This window comes from Falco biarmicus, chromosome W (assembly GCF_023638135.1).
Source record: "Falco biarmicus isolate bFalBia1 chromosome W, bFalBia1.pri, whole genome shotgun sequence".
NCBI classification, from domain to species: domain Eukaryota; kingdom Metazoa; phylum Chordata; class Aves; order Falconiformes; family Falconidae; genus Falco; species Falco biarmicus.
The window spans coordinates 17,140,389-17,162,253 of record NC_079310.1 but is presented as its reverse complement, the minus strand read 5'-3'; the positions used below and the strand labels follow the sequence as shown (position 1 = coordinate 17,162,253).

The following is a 21,865-nucleotide window of genomic DNA, read 5'->3' as shown; positions in this document are numbered from 1 at the left end:
ACTCAGCAATGTGAAATGTCTTTACGCAATAATCCCAATACAGCAAATAAAATAAAACTAGGGAACATTAGTAGAGGAAATGTTCCAGGGCAACATTGGCAGATCGATTTCTCGGAACTTCCTGGAAAAGGGGGGTATCGATATTGGTACTAACAGATACCTTTTCAGGTTGGCCAGAAGCCTTCCCGTGCAGAACTGCTAAAGCCCGGGAAGTGACCAAAATACTACTCCAAGAGATAATACCTAGGTTTGGAGTCCCAGCGGTAATGTCCTCGGATAGAGGACCACATTTTGTGTCCAGAATAGTACAACAGATCAGCCACCATCTAGGAATAGATTGGCAATTACATACCCAATACCAACCACAATCTGTAGGACAAGGCCTCAAGGAAAATAGTCCAAGTACTCATAGCCTGATGAATAGAGACTTGTTAGAACTTGTAGGGCACAAGCCCTGGGAGCAAAGGAACAAGCTAACTTCAGACCCCTGAGCCGTCACAGTTGAGGAGGCAACCAGACGGACAGAGAAACAAGTAGCCAGATAAGGGAACGGATGGCGTCAATATGTAATCAAGAAAGCCGCGTAGAAAGAAACTCCCTAACCTTGGAATAGAAATTATTGCTATGTCAAGATAAACTAGTAAGTTCCTATTGTTCTAACAGTGTGCCTTAAATATCAACCAATCAGTGTTTTTTACGCTTAAGATTTAACCAATCAGTGTGTAATATGTAGAAGGTAGAAACGTATATAATTGTAAGAAAATCACTAATAAATGGACAACTTGCTTGCATCAAGCTGCGTCCCGTCTCTTCATTCGCCGCAACAATCGAGTGGCCAGGTGGAAAAGATGAATCATCTAATCAAACAACAGATTGTCAAGTTAGGTCAAGAAACAAATCTAACTTGGCCCCAATCTTTGCCATTAGCTCTTACACGAATTCGAAGTAGACCAAGAGCAAAAGAGGGGCTTAGCCCATTTGAAATTTTATATGGACGACCCTATGGGGTACAAAAGGGGACGTCTTCACAGATTGGTGAAGAAACAATGACTTCCTATATGGTGGCACTAAACAAACAATTTGTTGCAGAATGGCTGTGTGATCATGGCCATGACTCCCTTAAAGATCTTTGTGAAACAAAGTTAGCCTAAGTTAGCTGAAGCAGGCCTTGCAGCTATGCTGAGGCATGCTGATAAGGAAGCTGAGAAAAACACAGACCTTGTGCCTAATGTTGTAAATAACTTTGAGGAATTCACGTAGACAAGAGAGGAAAAAAAAATATGTAGCTAGCTATCCGCAGAAACCGCAAGTAGGAGGACGTATGAAAATGTAACCCTTTAGAGCTTAGCCAATCAGCAGATGACTAGTAGGCATAATTAACTGGAACTGTATATAAGACATAATCGCGCCGTAATAAATCGAAGCTTGCTTTATCACTCATATTGAGTTGGCCGCGTGCTTCCCCTCGCTCGTCAACAATTAATAAGAATTGAGAAGCATGTGATGGGAACACGCAGTAGGGGTCTGGATGGACCTGTTCACGATATACGACCAGGGGACTATGTATACGTTAAGTGTTTTACAGATAAAACCCTGGAACCACAGTGGAACGGACCTTTTCAAGTCCTACTCACCACCTACACTGCAATCAAGGTTGAGGGACAGAATTCTTGGATTCACCATACCCGGATTAAGAAAGCCCCTGCAACTTTGTGGAAAGTAACCCCAGATAAAAAAGAACTGAAACTCAAATTTACTCGGACAAATGGGAACAATGTGGGTGGCAAGTAAGTGAACCTGAGCGGTTGCGGATCCACCATATGGGAAGGGCACCACAACAAACAATATAGAACAAAAGAGTCTGGGACTGAGCCAGTGGCCAGTCTTGCCCAACTTGTTATCAGTAAGCCCCAACTCAAACAAAGATATTTTTGATCAAAACAGATTTTATATGTATATATGAGGAACGTTTAGATTCTTAAAATGATCAATAGTGGGTTTAAACCACTTGTGTTTTTTTGTACCCTCTCTCTTGCCTACAACCAAGTGCCTGATAACTGGCCTTGGAATCATGCCCAGAAAAAACACACTGGAATAATGGGAAAGGTGGACTCAAAGACAAAACTAGCTATGGTGGTTTTTTCTGAAAATGACGTGTACCAAAGGAATCAATGGGATCGGGAGGATGTACACAAAGTCGACCGATTATGGGGAAAATTAGCAGATAAGATAAAAGTAGGATGTCAAACATATAATGAAAAGGATAACACCAAGATTTCGGGAGACACCCAGATTAATGTCAGAAAGGTAGATAAGGAATTTACCCTTCTAAATACAACCGTGTGCTTTAATTCACGGGAATGTTGGCACAATTTTACCTTAACCGAGCCCATCTTTATAATATGCCTAGGAAAGGAATCCCCAAGAACAGCTCTGACTTATAAGATCAAAATAACAATCATGCTAACCACTGTTCCTACCACCACCACAGTTACAACAACCCCATTAACACTTGATCTTAAATTAACTAAACCAGATCCAAAGATTTATACAATTGGACCATATGTAATCAGAAATACAGGTCAGCAACAAATGTTGTTTAACCCAGAATGGTCTCTTAAAAGAATAGAGTTAAAAATACAAGTCAATGTTTCTGATGTTAAGCCATCCTGTTCCCCCTTCTTACAGACCTCTTACGAGGGATGGACAACTTGGTTAAGAAAAAGGGGAAATATTTATCGAAACAGAATAGTGAGAGATGTAACTGGAATGTTGGGAACAGGACTCGGAGTATTAAATTCCATAGACTCAGAGGTAATAATGAATAAACTAGCCGCCACCACGGCCGATCTATCAAAACTACAACAACCACTAAAATCTTCATTATTGGCATTAGGGGCACATCAATGGTTGATATCGAAGGTACTCCCCAGGTGGGAACAAATAAACATGGAAGATCATCAACTCATCACTAAGGCATTAGGTGGTTTACAGGATGACGTCGCCCTGGCTCTAAGTTGCATCCAAGCCCAAATGTGGATGCAATCAATAGCTGCATCCATAATAAGAGAAGGAGAGGAAGGCATATTTCCTACAGAAATTCGAAAGATGGTTTGGGACAGTGCTACGGAGGTAGAAAGAAAACTCCAGTCATGGTGGAATATGGTGAACTTTACCTATGACCCCAACACACACACCATCACAGCTTTTGTGTTGACCATACATAATGCAGTAATAATTACCATACACCCCATTGTAGCCCTTGGAATTAACCATAATGGGGTGCTCCTATACCCTTTTGAACATAGAACATGGGCCAGAAAGACAGGCGACAAGTGGCAAACAGTAGATTTAGAATCTTGTATTATGCGAGAGCAGCAGGGCTTCCTCTGTGAAAGCAATACTATAATGGCTCAGGATACTTGTTTAGATACAGATCAGAAAATATGTCATTTCGAGGCCCGACCAAATGCAAACTTGAAAACAGTAATTATATATGCAGGGAAGGGATGTGCGTGTTTGAGAACTAAGTGTAACACAATAACCATAAATGGGGAGGTAAAAGAGACTGCACAGTATTCAAATTATTGTATTTGTAATTTTACTACTATCACAGGATGCGATTTTAGTTACTCAGCCCCAGTAGTGTCTCATCAATTCTTAAAATCCAATTTTACCCTATCACAGATAATAATTCCTACCCCCATAGGACTAAATATAAGCAGTATAAAAGAACTATTAAAACATGCAGATTTACAATGTATACTGGAAGAAACCAAAGAAAAGGGACATGAAACTCTTCTTATGGTCCATCATGATGTAGAGGGGATCAAGAAAGTTTTAAAAAAGGTAGAACAGGATGGAAACCATAATTGGTGGGATACTCTCTTTGGCTGGTCACCCTCTGCAACAGGAATTCTTAACACTATGGTACACCCCATTGTGATCTTATTGATCAGTTTAGGAATTTCCTTAATACTAACCATTATGTTATATTTGTGGTTTTGGAGAATGTTTAAAAGAGTAACACTTATGTATGATGCTTTATATCATTCGGGAAGGCTGCTTAAGTAAAAGAATTTACTTAATTTAATAGAAAAGGGGGGATTGATATGGAGAAATAATGTGAAATGGGGATAATGGACATGGATTGTGATTGTATGTGTCTGCTTAAGGAATGTGGGTATGGTGACTAGTCATGGGTGCGGTGACAACCACAGTTTTGAGGAGACGCCTGCCCCTCTTCCTCTAACAAAGGGGAGACGCCTGCCCTTCTTCCTCTAACAAAGGGGCTATTTAAAAGAGAATAAGAAAAGATGAGAGACATTCAAATGCTATCTAGAGGGAGGGAGTGCTAAGTCTCCTTGCTGGAGAAGATTGGGTGGTCACAATCACCTGAAGAAGATCGGGTGGTCACAAGGTCACAATCACCTGAAGAAGATCGGGTGGTCACAAGAACATGAATCACCTACAAACCTGCAAGACCACCACATTCCAGGAAACGGACTGATAAGCTAATTAACATACGAAGCGGGGTTTAGGTAACGAATATGTATAGGTGTTAATTGAATATTCATTTGTTCATTGTATAAATGTGAGATGGTTCCTCACTTCGGGTATGCACGCTTGTGGAGGAGCGATCCCCCGTGCATCTGCGCGCAATAAACATACCTACTTTATAACTTTCGAGTTATAGAGTCTAATTCCGCACGTCAATATAATTCCAACTCCCCTGCCATGAGCAGGGATGCCTTCCACTAGAACAGGTTGCTCAAAGCCCCATCCAACCTGACCTTCAATGCCTCCAGGGAGGGGGCATCCACAACTTCTCTGGGCAACCTGTTCCAGTGTCTCACCACCCTCACAGTAAAGAAGTTCTTCCTAATATCTAATCTAAATCTACCGTCTTTCAGCTTAAAGCCATTCCCCCTTGTCCTATCGCTACATGCCCTTGTAAAAAGTCCCTCTCCAGCTGTCTTGTAGTCCCCATTTAGGTACTGGAAGGCCGCTATAGGGTCTATCTGGAGCCTTCTCTTCTCCAGGCTGAAAAACTCTCTCAGCCTGTCTTCATAGGAGAGGTGCTCCAGCTCTGTGATCGTCTTTGTGGCCCTCCTCTGGACTTGCTTGAGCAGGTCCATGTCCTTCTTATGTTGGGGACCCCAGAGCTGAACGCAGTACTGCAGGTGGGCTCTCACGAGAGCCAAGTAGAGGGGCAGAATCACCTCTCTCGAGGTGATTCTTTTGAATCACTTCTTTTGATGCAGCCCAGGACGGAACTGGGTTTCTGGGCTGTGAACACACATTGACAGCTCATTTCTAAATTTTTAATCCACCAGTATCCCCCAAGTCCTTCTCTGCAGGGCTGCTCTCTCTATATATACACATAAATATAGATATAGAAAGCTTGTAGTGATATGGAGAAATAGTGTGAAATGGGGACAATGGACACCGACTGTGATTGTATATGTCTACTCAGGAATGTGGGTATGGTGACTAGTCATGGGTGCGGTGTCTGGTCACACAGGCACACAGCTCTGAGGAGACAACTACAGTTTTGAGGAGACGCCTGCCCTTCTTTCTCTAACAAAGGGGCTATTTAAAAAAGAATGAGAAAAGGATGAAAGATATTCCAATGCTATCTAGAGGGAGGGAGTGCTAAGTCTTCTTGCTGGAGAAGATCAGATGGTCACAAGGACATGAATCACCTACAAACCTGCAAGACCACCACATTCCAGGCAAAGGACTGATAAGCTAATTAACATATGAAGCGAGAGTAAGCGGGTTTAGGTAACGAATATGTATAGGCGTTAATTGAATATTCATTTGTTTTATTGTATAAATGTGAGATGGTTCGTCACTTCGGGTATTCATGCTTGTGGAGGAGTGATCCCCCGTGCATCTGCGCGCAATAAACATACCTACTTTATAACTTTCGAGTTATAGAGTCTAATTCCGCACGTCAGTAGGAATTGGGACCCATAATTTCTTGACTCTGACTTGTCAGGTGTCATATTGATTTCAGTATGAAACTGAAAGTGGAGGCAAGATGTGAGGCAAGGAGGGTGACAGGCTAGGTTGGAGCATGCAGCTCTTAGGTGTGCTGGCACAGTGTCAGTTGTCATGATGTATTAGCAGTTGAAGTGTGGATTGCAGGATTATTTTTAATAAGTCTGGCTTTGCTGAGCAAGACGAGGTTGTATGTTGACGTGCGGAATCAAACTCTACAACTCGAGGAGAGTTATAAAGCAGGTATGTTTATTACAGCGCCGGGTGCAAGGGGGATCGCTCCTCCTAACTTGCACACTTAGTTTTACTCACAATGCACATTTATACAGTGCAGTTGGTTAGTTCTGCCCAAAGTCTACGCCTCCTAACTAATTATTGGTTAGTTTCTTTCTCACTTCAGTTAAAAGGTACAGTTCCTTTTAAATTTACTACGCATGCTCCCCGAGTGGGGGATCCACACCCTTCGGGGTGACCATTTGAGTAGGAGGTCGAGATCTTCCACTACCACAATTACTTTTTACCCTAGTATCCTTGAGTCTTACTTCTTCAGCAGTTTGTTTTCTTTTAGCAGTTAGCAGGTCCTTGTCAGAAGGCTCCTTATTTACATTCTTGTTGAGCTCATCTACATCTGTGCTAACTGTCCCTTCTTGGAATGCTGAGAGGGTCGAGCTCCAAACCTTCTTTCTCAGACAATGAGGCTCCTGCTTGCATGTTGATGGTTCCTGTTATCTATGCAGCTCCTGCTTGCAGCAGAGTTTTAGGTTTCTTACTATATTTTCTCGTATCAGTGTATAGGCTTATTTAAAGGTGACTTATTTAAAGGTGAATAGGAAACTGTACAGGAAGGACAATTTTAAACCTGTGTTGGCTTCATCATGTTAGTAACTGCCCTCAGAGGAGAAACCCAAGGGACAATGTTTAACCAAGTGGCTTGCCTGAGGTACAGGAATCATTATAGGGAAATGAGGAACATGAAGTGTGGTTTGGTTTTTATTTAAGTTGTATAAAGGCAGTCATGAGGTGAGGATGGATGAATGCTGTTGACAGTATGGACTGAAGAGCTGCTGGCAGGTTGGGGAGCGAGTATGAAGCATGCCTCTAAGCTGCTCTACTTGGCACACGGGAGGCTTATGAGTAGATATTAGGTAGATAAAGCTATTACATTAGAACTTCAAGGCAGCTCGGTCACCATCTGATGCCAAATAGGAGCATATGTGTGTTTGTAAGTCGGGGACAGGGCCAAGAGGAGAGGCGCAGGGAGGTGGCCCCAGGGTAGCAGGGGCGCCCATCTTGTGCCAGCCCCGCCGAGGTGCCGCGAAGGGCAGAGGACGAGGACTACCCTGGCAGCGCTTCAGCCCCCGCCTCCCCCGTGAGCCGTTCCTGCCGTGACGCCGCGGCGAGCCGCACAGGCGCAGCAGTATCCAGCCAGCGCCTTTTTTCTCTTCTCCCCTCCTCCCTCTCCCCGTCCGCCCTTCCTTCCTCCCTTCCCTTCCGCCCTGCCGGAGCCGTCGCGGTCGGTGCTGCCACCGCCGCCGCTGCTGCTGTGCGCGCTCTCCTTGCCTCCTGTGCGCCCAGCCGGCAGCGCCTCCGATCTCCCTGGCTGCCCCATGAAGATATGGCAACGGCCAACTTCGGCAAGATCCAGATAGGGATCTACGTGGAGATCAAGCGCAGCGATGGTCAGTGGGGCAGGGGCGGTGGGAGGGGCCAGCCCGGCGGAGCGGCCGCAGCCCCTGGCCGGGCGCCGCTGCCGCCACCCAGGTTCGCGGCGCGGGGGGGCGGGGGCTGTGCGCGGGGCCCATTGTGTGCGCGGGGCCGGGGAGGGGCCGGGCCTGGCGCGCGCTGCGGTTGTCAGTGGAACGCTCGCGCTTGGCGGCGGAGAGCGGTTGCGCGGGGCGCGAGCGGCGGCGGCCGCCGCTGGGGACGGGGAGGCTGCAGCAGGGCGGGGCGGCGAAGGGTGGGAGGCTGAAATGGGGGGGGGGAGAAGGGCGAGTTGGGTGCGAGGGGAATGAAGCAGGGATGGGATGGGTTCATGGGTGAGGGGAAAACGGGACGAGTGTGGGGTGAGCAATGAGACGTGCGGGGTGGTTGTGGATGGGGTTGATGAGGTGATTTGGGGGGGAGAGGGATGAGGGTGGGGAGGAAAGCCTGGGGAGGTTTTCGCGGGAAGGTGGGAGGGGCATAGGGGAGGGGATGAGGTGATGGAAGGAGGAAAAGCCTTCAATGCAAAGTAATTACTTCTTGTTTGCTCTGGTGTATGAGCCATGTTCTGAAAAAATGACACAACAGTATGCTCTGACAGAAATGCCTTTGGACACTAACATCATTTCACATAAAAGCTTGATGTTATTATTTCAGATGTTCCTTATGGTTAAAATATAAGAAGAGTTGTTATTTCTCCGTTGGGGATCCAGTGTTTCTCATCTTGCCCAGCATCTCTTGATGGGAGGATGTATGGTGCTGTCTAGATATACATGTGAATAAAGGAAACATGTGTGTTTGGTTTAGGGTAATAACTCTTCATATTTGTATGGAAAGAGAGAACTGAAATGGGAAGTTCACTCACTGAATCAATGGCAAGTCACTCATGACTTCAGCTCTTCAATTTGAGTAGGAATATGTCATCTGCTCTTGGCCTCTATGAGATCTGTGAAGCCTACTAAACAGGGGTGGGGTTCTGATAGGATTTTCTGGAAAGTCTTTTTTTTTGTTTGTTTTTCTCCAGGGTTCAGGAGCTTGCTAAAGAATAATCAGATTTTTTAGGGGAAGAAACACCTGGAGGTCAAAGGCACTGAAGTTAGCATGGTTTTGTCATGAGGCAGGAAACAAACAGCCAGCAAGCTTTATGCAGCTTGCCTTCTCATGTCCCATACTGCAGTTCAACCCTGTAATAAAATAATGGTTAGTGTTGGCTGGACACTATATTAAACCTAACTCCTCATTTTGTGCTTAATGGCTTGTGTGTCACATGAAGAATCTGATAGGTTATTTGCATAAGTCCTGCAGATCTCTGTCTGAGGTTTCAAGAAAACTTCACTGTAGTAACTTGTAAAACTGTTTTTTTTCTGAGGCCCTATGTGAACTTCTAATAATTGTTACTGTTTGTTTTGTATGCCTTTGGAAAATAAAGCATGAGAATGCTTTGCTTCCCTCCCCCCCCCCCCCCCCCCCCCCAGTTCTGTTCACTTCTAATGTCAGAAGTGAGGACAGTAACTCTTGAACATAACAATACTTATTTTCATTACTGTTAATGGTTTACGTATTTTGCTGTATCACATATGTAATGCAGAACATTAATATATATTACTCATCAGTAATATACTAGGGGAATGCCTTCACAGCAGTTGCTCAAACAATAGGGTTTTGAGCATTTTTGTTAACTTTGGTCCTTGTGCGAGCATCCACACTGCAGTGTCATACCAGGGTTAGTGGGTCCTGGTTATTGTGAGGTTTGCTTGTTTTTCATTGGGACTGGAGAGGAGATGCCACGTTATGGCTCAGGTCTAACTGCAGTGTTCTGTCATTCTCTTCCCAATAAACTGTTGGAGGAACTGTCCTAGGTATGTGGAAGGGAGCATTTTGAGAAAGATATTGAAGGACAGCCAGCACTAGATTGCATTTAGATTGCATTGCCTTTCAGAAGGTAAGTTTCCAACCTGAGCTGTGGTTGCACAGGCAATCGAGATTGATCTAGCTGCTTCTAACAAGGGGAGGTCTTGCTTCCTGTGCCTGTCAGCTGTGTTGTTCCTATAAACTGTCCCATCAGTGTGCCCAATGATTTTTTTTCTCTCTGTTGATTTAATACATTCATTGATGATTTGATTCTCTAAAGAGTAGAAAACTTTTGGATGTACTAGTTGTCTGCAGGATTAGTGAGTTCAAATGACTCAGAGTGATCCATGACCCCAACAGTATCAGTGTGTAGGAAATGCATGGCCAGGACAAAGTGGAGGTGAGAAGCATGATGTTCTGGTTCAGTCACAGTGAGCTATCTGGATCTGCTCTACTCAGAACTATATTCTAGGTAGAATCAGGGCTGTGTATCATACCAGCTACCCTAGGCTGAAAGCATGATTAAAACCGTTTAAGAAACTTTTTGGAGAAAGTGGTGTGTTGGTCTGGGCTTTTTGTTACATTTTGTCTTGTCTGTAGTAAGTCCTTTTTTAAAACTAAATATTGTTTTGAGAGGTAAGTATAATAATTATTTAAATATTCCTTATTTACCTGTTTATTTGTTGAATCCAGAGAAGAATAAACTTTTAGTTTGTTAATCGGGCCATTTGAAAAAGTATGCATTTTTTCCCATCTGTACACCAGTTATGTTAAACACTTCCCAGAATACAGAGCTTTATTAATTCCAGATAAGTCTATTTTCCTTTAAATAAAAATAAAAACTAACAATAGCAATTTTTTTTGTGAAATATCACTGTTAAAAGTCATACTTGTTCATTACAAAAAAATTACAAAGACATGTAGAACACAATAAATGTAATAATGTGACCAGAATATTCTGGAAAGAAGTTACATATTTTGTCAAGTTTGACAAAGTTCTAATTAGTGTTTCATGAGAGATTTCTTATAGAACTGAACAGAATATAGATGTACAAATGAAAGGCATTATGAGATCTCGTGGCCAAAAACACATGAAAAACAGTGTTTGGATAAAGCCCAACATTTTCAAGGACTGGATACATTGAGAATATCCATCTATGTATATTTGATCTCCTCAGGGTGTGCATAATCTGCTAAGTCCTCTCGGACTCTAGTTTGATAGTTAATCAGTTCCATACAATCGTGTATTAACTCCTCCTTTGGTTCCCCATATAAGAACTGAGCAGGGTTTAAAATCTTGCTGGTCACCAATGTCAAATCCTACTGATTGAGTAAGATGGCTTCATATTTTAACATCCTACTATCAGTAAGCCATTTTTCCGCCTTTTGATTAAGTATATTTCTGATAGAATGCAGAGTATGTACCATCAATTTTCCCCCGAATGTAAGTTTTCGACTTTCCTCTACTAAAATTGAGGTGGCAGCTACTGCTTGAATGCATATCGGCCAACCTCTACCGACGGGATCCAACATTTTGGATAAGAAGGCCACAGGCTTTTTAATCCCTCCCCAGTCCTGAGCCAGTACCCCATGTGCAACACCACCTTCCACATTTACATATAAATAGAAAGGGTTATCCAAGGAAGGGAGATTCAACACAGGTACTTGTGTCAATTTGGTCTTTAGTTGTTCCAAACTAGCCTTGTCTTCCTTTGTCAATGTAGGACTTTCCTCAATGAGTTTGTCATACAAGAATCTTATTACCTGCGTGTATCCCTCAATCCACAACCTACAATATCCCAATAGCCCCAAAAGTTTCCTTACCTCAGTCTTATTTTGGGGGGTGGGGGTGGGGGGGAAGTATGCCATTTATTCTTTCTGGGTTCAGTCTACGGCTTCCCTAACTAACGATGTGCCCTAAATATTTGACCTCAGGTTCCACAAACTGAAGTTTCTGCTTGGATACTCTCAGTTCCTCCTGTCCTAAAAAGTTCAACAGTTGTATGGTCGCTTCCTGTACATTTTCCTCTTCCATCCCTGAAACTAATAGGTCATCCACATATTGTATTAGCTGCGTTCCTTTGGGGGTTTGGAATTGCTGGAGGACTTGCTCCAAAGCTTGTCCAAATAAGTTTGGGGATTTGGTAAACCCCTGGGGTAATTTTGTCCATCTATATTGTTGTCTACGTCCGTTGTAGGGATCTTCCCATTCAAAGGCAAAGACATTTCTGCTCCGCTCATCCAGTGGGCAAGCCCAAAATGCATCCTTGAGATCAATTACACTAAAAGCACTTATGTTGGGGTGATACTTTGCTTAAAAGGGTTTATGGGTTGTGTACTACAGGATATCGAGTTATGGTTCTTTTATTTACTTCTTGAAGGTCCTGGACCAGCTGGTACATTCCGTTGGATTTCTTAACAGGCAGGATGGGAGTACTGTGAGGAGACATACAGGGTTCCAGAGTGCCCTCTTTTACCAGAGCATCAGTTATTGGTTGGAGCCCTTTTCGTCCTTCTAGTGATATGGGATATTGCCGAACCCTTATCAGACGCCCTTCATCCTGGATAGAAATGACAATGGGTTCTATACCCAGGCTTCCTCGGTTTCCATCCCCAGCCCACACTTTAGGGTCTATTCTCAACTCATCCTCCTGAGTCAACCTCAAAAATTTTACCACCATTCTCCCTTCACCAAGAACAACTCCTATCCCTAGTTGAACTTGTAGGTCTCTTCCCAGTAAATTGCATCCTGCCCCTGGGACAAATAAAATGTCTCCTTTCTCCCTTCAGTTATTCCCTTTCATCTCTATTTGTCTAAATATTGGAGCACTAAACCCCTCCCCTTTTGCTCTGATTATTTTTATGGTATCTTTGCTTACTTCACACCCCAGAGGTACTTGACACACACATGTTCATTCCGCTCCAGTGTCCACTACAAATTCTCATGTTTCCTCCTGGGGTCCTACTTGTGGATTTATCAAGGGCTCTAGGTGGGATCCTTCCCCCCAGGAGGAAGAGCCCCTGACACCCCTAGTCCTCTGCAATTTCTTCCTGGGTCATTTTAAAGACCTTAAGATCTTTATTTCATTTTGGACATTCTCTTTTAAAGTGTCCTTTCCCACAGTAAAAGCAGCTGCTCCTCTCCCCCCCCCCCCTTTTTTTTAGGAATCCCTCTATTTCTCTGAAGATCCCCATTCCTCATGGTGGCAATCATTATCTTTGCTTCAACTTTAGCCTTTTCCTCATCCCATCTCACATACACAGTTTGTGCTTCCCTTAGTAGCTCATTTAGTCCTTTTTCTTCTAACTTTTCCAGCTTCCTATGGATGTCTGGCCAGTCATGGGTAACAAAGCGTACTTTCAAAAGGGTCTGCCCTGCTGTACTCTCGAGATCTACTCCCGAATATTGTTGCATGTTTTTCCAGAGCCTGGTTAACCATTCGGTAGGAGTTTTATCCTTATCCTGTTGCCCATCAAAAGCCTTTGCAACATTCTGTCCCCGGGAAGTAGCCTCCTTTAATACCTTTAATGATCAGGCTACGGTAATCTGACATATTTCTCTTGTTAGCCATACTATTATGAACCCAGTTGGGATTTGTTAGGGGCATCTTCTGATCTCCAGGTGGTCCTTGTTGATTTTCCCTTTCCCAAACTCTCATGCCTGCTACCCTAATCATTTGCCTTTCTTCTGGGGAAAAGATAATGTTCAGTGTGGACTGCATTTCTTCCCACGTGTAGATACCGGGCCCCAGAAACTGATCAAATTGTTTGGCAATCCCCAGAGGATCCTCTAATAAGCCCTTAAGCTCCTTCTTAAAGTTCCTGATTTCGGTAGAAGTCAAAGGGGTGTTCACAAACCCAGTACCTCCCTGTGCCCCTCCCAATGGTACTTCTCTAAGTGGAAAAACTCCAACTGCCTGCTCTTCACCTGGTGCTATCACTTTAACAGTTTGTCTCAGTTCCTGGTCTTTGCCTGGTGCTATCACTTTAACAGTTTGCTGGTCTTCACCTGGTGCTATCGCTTTAAGAGTTTGCCTCTGTCTAGTTCTGGGAGTCCTGTTGGGTCAGGGTATACTTCCTCTTTCATCAGGCCCTTCGGTGCCCTCACTTGAAGGGGCATTAGAAATCACCAGGTATGGAGGGGGCAAGGACTCAAGGGGGTCCCATTTACAAGGTGATTCCTCTACCTCCTTTGCTCTGAACACTCCCACTGATCCTGGCTAAATTTTCCCTTTCCAGCAAGCAGCGTATTCATTCTCCTCTGGATTAGGGGATTCTCGGGCATTCACATAGAGGTTTAATGCTTGACAAAGCCAACCCTCAAATGACCCATAAAGGGGCCAATACACATGATCTGGTCTAATCTCTTCCTTGGTCTACTCTAACATACAATATTTTATCATTTTTGTTTTATCTTTATCCTTAGTTCTCTCAGTACTTTCCCAATTTGCTAACATCAGCCCCAGTGGACTGTCTGGGGGTATTTAATTTGGTATTCTCTGGCTCCCCTTTTTCCTGGGACTCGTTTTACTACTTCCCTGTCCCATATTTTCCCTGGGGCTGTCTTCCACACGGCTTTCCACTCACTTCGTCTCTTCACCAGCCAAGTCCCTCACGGGATATTGGAACCGCGGTTAAAAAGACTCCACACTCGCTTCCTGGAATGGGGCTACCCCGTCAGGTCTCACTCAGTCATGCAGTCAAGCCCCCACTTCCTGCCCAACCGAGTAATACTTACAGTCCTTCTTCTTACTTGGGTCTTCGTGTACGTGAATTTCAGGCGACCGTGGTTTTACTTCCCGGGGAGCTCCAAGTGGTTTTTGCTCTAAGAACCTCTCTCACTCTCTCTCGGGCATTCAGCCAACAGTCCCAGTGGTCAGAGGCGTGCCGTCAGAGTTCACTGAAATCAGTGAGGTGCGCTTCCTATCTGACAGTCACCAAAGATCCTGGGGCCAGGAGAACTAGTTCGCCCAGACGAGCTCCCAGATTTGTTATAAATAGCTGACCTGTCAAAGGTAGGTTCGGAAATCTTTTATTTTAAGGCAAAGTCAAAGAGCAAAAACCACAGCACTGGGTGCGTGACTCTAGTCAGAGGCGTGCCAAACAAGTTCAAATATGATCTACTTATACCATTGAGGTTGCATCAGCCATATACATATTCCTTGAAATGATTTAAATAACTCCACCCCCACTGCGCTTGTGCTTTTTAGTCATTGGGGTCCTCTGGTGGTTGTGCAGGGATGGTCAGATATCTTCCTCGAGGTGAACTTTGGACCTGAGGAGGGCAGCTTATCTGTCTAGCACAGCACTTAGTGAAAAGCCAATCTCTGTTTGTTCGTTTCTCACATGGATGTGGATGGTAGGAATATCAAATTTTACAGTAAAAATTAAAAAAATACACCAGCAACTGTAAAAGGTAGTTTAAATAACCTCTAACTAACAGAAGGTAGGAAGAAAACTTGCCTGTGGCTGTGTTATTTTGAAATTGCCTACTTAAGAATTTTCTTCACTTGTCTCTGAGGCAGCTGGAACTGGTCATGGTCAAAGATAATCCATCTAGTCCAAAATCCTACTGGCAGCTCCTCTCTCCTTAGGCTTGCCAAAACATCATTGTAATTGTCTCACCTTCAAACACAAACAAGTCTAAATTTTTGTAATGGTAAGGCCTTAATTTTTTTCTTTAAAGCCAAACTTCCATAAAATTGGTGTTTCTCAGAGTTGAGAGGTCTGTACTATCCTCTGTCTTCTGGGTGATGATCTTGATCTTTACGTACAACTCCCAATAGCAACAATGATTTTATAGCAAGGTAGAAGGTAGAATGACCCTATAAAAATTCTGTTCAGGTTTAGGTAGTCACCCTATTTTACAAACTCTTGAGGATAGATTTAAATGGTACTATGCTTTTAAAAACTCTTTCCTTTTATGGCATACATCTATTCCTTCCCTGTGATTAAGACTTTTTTTTTTACCACATTTTAGTCATTTGACTCATTTACCTAATCCCTATGTAAGCCATACGGACACAATGTGTCTTTGTCCTTCCATAATGGCCAGATCACACACAGGGTTGGCAGGATTTCAAGTCTGCTGTTGTTGGTTGAGCTAATGGGTCTGACATTTAGGCTTACTTATCCACTGTAGGTTCTCATATTGTTACATCCAGAGTTTCTGGGGATTGTTGATCAACACAGAAGTGTTGAACAGGAGGCTGTGTTAAATTTTCTGTGTCCTCTTTCAAATCAGTTTTTAAGTGTTCAACTTTTGTTATGCAGTAAGTGTATTTTCACTGTAACTTGCAGATTCTCAGATATTTATGTAGGCCTTCTGTATTTTGTATAAATAGCTTTTGAATGACAAAAATCTTTGTTCCATAAATGTATTTAATACAGCATTACATACTGGCAATAACATCTTTAGAGCTGTATATGACTACTAGGATTACACAGCTTGTATTGCATGTTTTTTCTCCTCTCATCATGTTATGGGGGAATCTATCCTTTATTTATGTTCATTAGGTAAAGTTATTGCTCTTTCCACCCACTCTCTATAATGACCTGTTGCCTGGGCTCAGTTTTACTTGTGTTTTCTTCTTATGGCTTTATGAAGACTTTGCCATGATGCTGCTTGGCAGCATGGCACCAAGCATGGCTTCCTACCTTGCTGAGGTGGGAAGAGACAATAAATCATTGGAAAGAGGTCATGCCTGACTGAAGAGTAATGTAATTGCAAAAGTATCTCTTTCTGTTTGCTCTAGAAGATAAATTAGCTATTTGAGTTCTTTTAATACATCCACTTACTGTAGGACATTGTAGAGAAATGAGTGAACAGTATGAAGTATTTAGCAGGTGAGCTCCTTTCCTGGAGCACAAAATATGTAGCATTTTTGTTGGCTTGACCTGTGTAATGTGCCACTGTGATTTTTTGTGCTTGAGAAATAAGTAACAGAATGGAGTAATTTCACTTAATTGCAATGTTCTTGTTTAAGTTCTTCCTTTGTAAACATTTACTGCTTATAAAGTTTGATTTTTCTTTTTAAACTTTTTTCCTGTCTTATTGTTTGTTGAGTTGTCTTCCTCACCATACTGTATAGCTGGACTGTTGGGATCAGGAAGAGAATGCTGTGGTCATCCCATTGTGAACACTAAAATATGGTGTTCACTATAAATATTCACAATATGTTTAGTCATAGAAGAAAAGAATTCAATTACTTTTGATAAATTAAAGGTTTATGTTAACTTTTCAGACTTGAGTTAAGTTAAATTTCTGACATAATGCAAGAAGTAAGATACAGAAGTCCACATTAAGGATTCCCAAGCAGTCTTAACTTTGTCCAGTAATGAGAATGCATAGTAAACAAAATATATGGTCAAGCATTATGGTGTTTTTAATTTTAAATTAAAGAGTTTTTAAGAAGACATTGGCTTTAAATAATCAGTTTCTCATAATGCCTCTGTAGCATAATTAGAGTTATTTGGAAGACTAGATGCTTTCAGTGTGTATTTCCAGATGTAGGGTAGAAGGTTTTTATGGAGCTGTAAAACATTTTTTGTTATTTCTGTTCATCTATTTCAAAAATATGAACAAGCTTTCAGGTATATAAGAATTCTTTTTGCTTGCTTTAAAGCTTATCTATGTTTTCCAGTTTTACCACTTGAGTCTTTTCAGAAGTGAATGTTTCCTTGCATTTCTTTTTAGTTTTTTGGAGGGAATAGTTACAGTTCCTTCTAAAGTATTTTTTTTAAACTTGCTTGCAGTTGTATATTCCAAACCTTTGAGGTTTATTGTGACATGTTATTTGGGGTTTTATTTAAATTGTTCTCAATACTGAACTGAATATAGACACTAAGACAAATGTTCCTAGCTACAGCATTTGGACCAATTTTTCCTGGGTTTTGGTAGAGATTTTGATACTTAAGACTGTTAGACGCTCATCATAACTAAGTTAGCTACAGTTAATTTTGACTACTGGTGTGATTCCACAGCTGTTTAAGATGTTTAATTCTGGGCTGGTTTTGTCTGTCCACTGCATCAGTGTTTGTTTTTAGTTAAATGTGTTGGAGGGAAGTGAGGGAGGAAGGGTAGAGAACTAAAACTATGGTAATCCAGATGTAGATTGTCTTAAACTGCTGTTAGTTGTATTTGTGAACCTGTTAATATTGTATAGGTACAGGCACATGCACGGTTTCTTCTTTTTCTGTCCTCATTCCTCTCCTTAAAATGTTCACAGTTGTTATATTGCTGTTTAAGTACTATTTTTTATTTTCACTTGAAGAGTTACAAAGCCTATAGCTCGCTACAGTGTTCCCAATAGAGAGATAGATAGGTAGCTGACATGATTTTCCTACAACTTTGACCTCTGTAAAGGGACACTTTGAATTCTGTTGTGTTTAGCTATGAGACAGTACTGACTGTGTCTGATACCCTGGAAATGCATTTTGTGCATATCCCCAGAAAGTATCATGATAAACAGGTAAGTTGTGGCTTAGAACATCCATAAACCATTGTTTTACTAGAAGATGGTGAAGTATGCTTGCCATGTTAAATGCTTTTCTCAAGTGGAACCACTGTTGGAAGCAGAATACAGGGCTTGGTCTTCTTGTCTTGTGCCACTCTTCTCTGTGCCTTGTAATTGCTCCTGGGAAACAAAGCAACCCCAGGTAGTTCTCTGGGAGGGTGTTACGAAGATGACATTGCAATTTTCTTGTTGAAGAGTGTTCTGTTGAGTTAATTTTGCTGTCTTTGAATTTGGTCATTGCTAAATATGTAAAACTAGATTTTACATCTGTTAGACAAAAGGTAATAAAGCTGTGTGAAAAATTACATTAGAATTACCTTTCCTGGAAAAGGGAATGAATTTATCACACTTGGTTTGGGTTTTTTTGAATGTCTGTAGTACGCTGAATCATTTACATGAGCAGAACATACCTAGAAGATACTTGATAACTCTACTGTTACAGTCTAAATTTAATTATTCTTTTAATTTGTTAGGAACTCAAGCAAATTTTAGAATTGCATAGTTAAAACAAGTAAGCAGAGGTTCTTGAAGATGACTGTATAACTGTGTGTTATAACCAAATCTTCATGACATTTAAAAAAATGTGTTATCCATTAGATTTAGTAATTAAGCCACTTGATCAGGTTTTTTTTTTTTAATTTGGAATGGGATCTTGTTCAGCAACACTGAATCTGATCTTATATTTGACTCTTGAAAAAGAATGAAGGATTTTGCTGCTTAAAGGCTGACATGTGGTAGTGGAGAGTTTTATTTTGCTTTATTCAAATAATACTGCTTTCAGTATTGCTTATTGTTTTTACCTAGTGGCAGTTCTGGTTGCATCAGGCATAAGTTGTTTTCAAGTTTCCCAGACTTGTAAAGGCACAAGTCTGCTGCATTCCTTCTGCAGCGTCAACTCTGTAAAACATAATTGTCTAATTCCAAGCAGTAACAAAGTGACTTCAAGTAACTTGCATGTAACAATAAATCTTTGACTTTGGTTGCATTTTTATCATTAGGTGGTCATGCTTTTCATGTAGGGGAATGTTATTTGCTTTCAAGTTCTCAATAATCCCATTGAAGCTTTGTCAAGTGCAAGTTTGAGTTTCTCAGGGCTCCCATCAGGCACTGAAAGCTCTGTGTAATCCCAGGTATCAGAAGTGTATTTTCAGTCTCTTCTGTTACTTATGGGATAGTATGTTAAGAGTTGCCTTCAATGGATGAACACACTGAATGAATGTGTATGTGAATAGAAGAAGGTAGAGCACGAGCTTTGTTTAAAGCTTTCTCTTTAGAAGCAAGGTAGGTAGCATACTTGTGGCCTTTGCAGAGTTTGGATCTAAAATTTTTGTTGCAGTGTTGCACATCTTGCAATCACTAAAATGTGTTACTTTCTCCATGTGGTTGAAGTGCATAAGGAGTTTGAGGTGTATAAAAGTGTTTGCTAGAGATGCAGGCATGCATAATGATGTGATGATGAGGATCTCTGGCTCTAGGAAGAGGGCAGTGGAAATGAATTAAGTTTGAAATCACATGTACACTTAGATTTTGGAATACTTAGATTTTGGAAACTGTGTGCAGTTCTGGGCCCCAGAATTTAAGAAGGATGTTAATGTACTCAAATGTGTCCAGAGGAGGGCAACAAAGCTGGTGAAAGGGCTGGAAGGCATGTCCTATGAGGAGCGGCTAAGGACTTTGGGCTTGTCTAGTTTGGAGAAAAGGAAGCTGAGGGGTGACCTCATTGCTCTCTACAGATTCCTGAGGAGGTGTCATGGTTTAACCCTGGCCAGCAACCAAGCACCACTCAGCTGCTTGCTCACTCCCCTCACAGGGGGATGGGGAAGAGGATTGGAAGAATCAAAGTGAGAAAACTCGTGGGTTGAGATAAAGACAGTTTAATAGGTAAAGCAAAAGCCGTGCATGCAAACAAAACAAAGCAAGGAATTCATTCACTACTTCCCATGGGCAGGCAGGTGTTCAGGCATCCCCAGGAAAGCAGGGCTCCATCACATAATGGTTACTTGGGAAGACAAATGCCATAATGCTGAACATCCCCCCCTTCCTTCTTCTTCCCCCAGCTTATATACTCGGCATCATGTCACATGGTAGGGAATATACCTTTGGTCAGTTGGGATCAGCTGTCCTGGCTGTGTCCCCTCCCAATTTCCCATGCTCCACCAGCCCTCTCTCTGGCAGGGCTCAAGAAACCAAAAAGTCCTTGACAGTACAGACATTACCTAGCAACAACTAAAAACATCAGTGTCCTATCAACATTGTTTTCACACCAAATCCAAAACACAGCACTGCACCAATTACTAGGAAGAAAATTAACTATCCCAGCTGAAACCAGGACAGGAGGGGAAGTAGAGAGGGAAGTGCTGATCTCCCTGGTATCCAGTGACAGGATGATGCATGGGAATGGTTCATGGCTGTGCCAGAGGAGGTTCAGACTGTACATTAGGAAGCATTTCTTTACCAAGAGGCTGGTCAAACACTACAACAGGCTTCCTAGAGAGGTGGTTGATGCCCCAAGTCTGTCAGTGTTTAAGAGACATTTGAACAATGCCCTTTAATAACATGCTTTAACTTTTGGTCAGCCCTGAATTGGTCAGGCAGTTGGACTAGATAATTATTGTAGGTCCCTTCCAACTGAAATAGTCTATTCTATTCTAATACTCCATGTTTCTGATTCAATTTTGGTTTATGTTTGCATGTTGTCCTATACTGCATTTATGAATTGAACTTCCCAGTTCATCTTGACATTTTAATAGGATAGGAATTCAGGTTGTGATGAATGAGATAAATATAAATCACAACCTGATGATTTTTAAGTTACAATAAGCTTTCATCAGACCACATAGATGAACTCTGACAGTGATTGGTGGTTGTCTTGGTCACAGTGACCACAAAATAGTTGAGTTCCAATTTGCTGGTGATAGGAGAAAAACTGCCAGCGAAATTTTGTTCCTGGATATGGGGAGAGCAGACATTGGGCTGCTGAAGGAGCTAGTTGACTCACTTAGTGGATGAGGGAAAGGCTGTGGATATTGTTTACCTGGACTATTGTAAAGCCTTTGACACCATTTCCCACACATTGTCTTGGAGAAACTGGATGCTCATGGATTGGACAGGCATACTATTCACTGGGTAAAAACTGGTTGGATGGTTGGGCCCAAAGAGTTGTGGCGAATGAAGTTAAATCCAGTTGGTAGCTGGTCACAAGTGGTGTTCCCCAGGGCTCAGTATTGGTGCCAGTCCTGTTTAATATCTTTATCAACAATCTGGACAAGGGGATTGGGTGCACCCTCAGTAAGTTTGCAGATGACACCAAGTTGAGTGGGAATGTTGATCTGCTTGAGGGTAGGAAGGCTCTACAGAGGGATCTGGACAGGTTGAACCCGTGGGCTGAGGACAATTGTATGAGTTTCAACAAGGAGAAGTGCCGGGTCCTACACTTGGGTCACCAGAACCCCATGCAACACTACAGGCTTGGGGAAGAGTGGCTGGAAAGCTGCCTGGTGGAAAAAGACCTGGGGGTGTTGGTCGACAGCCGGCTGAACATGAGGCAGCAGTGTGCCCAAGGCAGCCAACATCATCCTGGCTTGTATCCAAATAGTGTGGCCAGCAGGACAAGGGAAATGATCGTCCCCCTGTACTCGCCACTGGTGTGTTCAGTTTTGGGCCCCTCACTACAAGAAAGATATTGAGGTGCTAGAACGTGTCCACAGAAGATCAATGAAGCTGGTGAAGGGTCTAAAGTACAAGTCCTATGAGGACCAGCTGTGGGAACTGGGATTGTCTAGTCTGGAGAA

The 21,865-nt window shown here is 42.4% G+C and overlaps 1 protein-coding gene across 5 annotated transcripts in view; it reads left to right on the top strand.

Moving 5' to 3' along the window:
• Positions 1 to 6,907: 6,907 nt before the first annotated feature.
• Positions 6,908 to 21,865, top strand: part of LOC130141970 (kinesin-like protein KIF2A) — an 87,504-nt gene continuing 72,546 nt past the window's right edge. Inside the window, exon 1 of one of the 5 annotated variants that reach the window (XR_008819234.1) lies at positions 6,908 to 7,685. Coding sequence is in view for 3 of the 5 variants with exons in the window: in XM_056323335.1 (XP_056179310.1) it covers positions 7,622 to 7,685 (64 nt within the window). In the remaining 2 variants the exon portion in view is untranslated. The remainder of the gene's footprint in view (positions 7,686 to 21,865) is intronic. The other 4 variants (XM_056323335.1, XM_056323332.1, XM_056323333.1 and 1 more) reach the window with 4 other exon arrangements.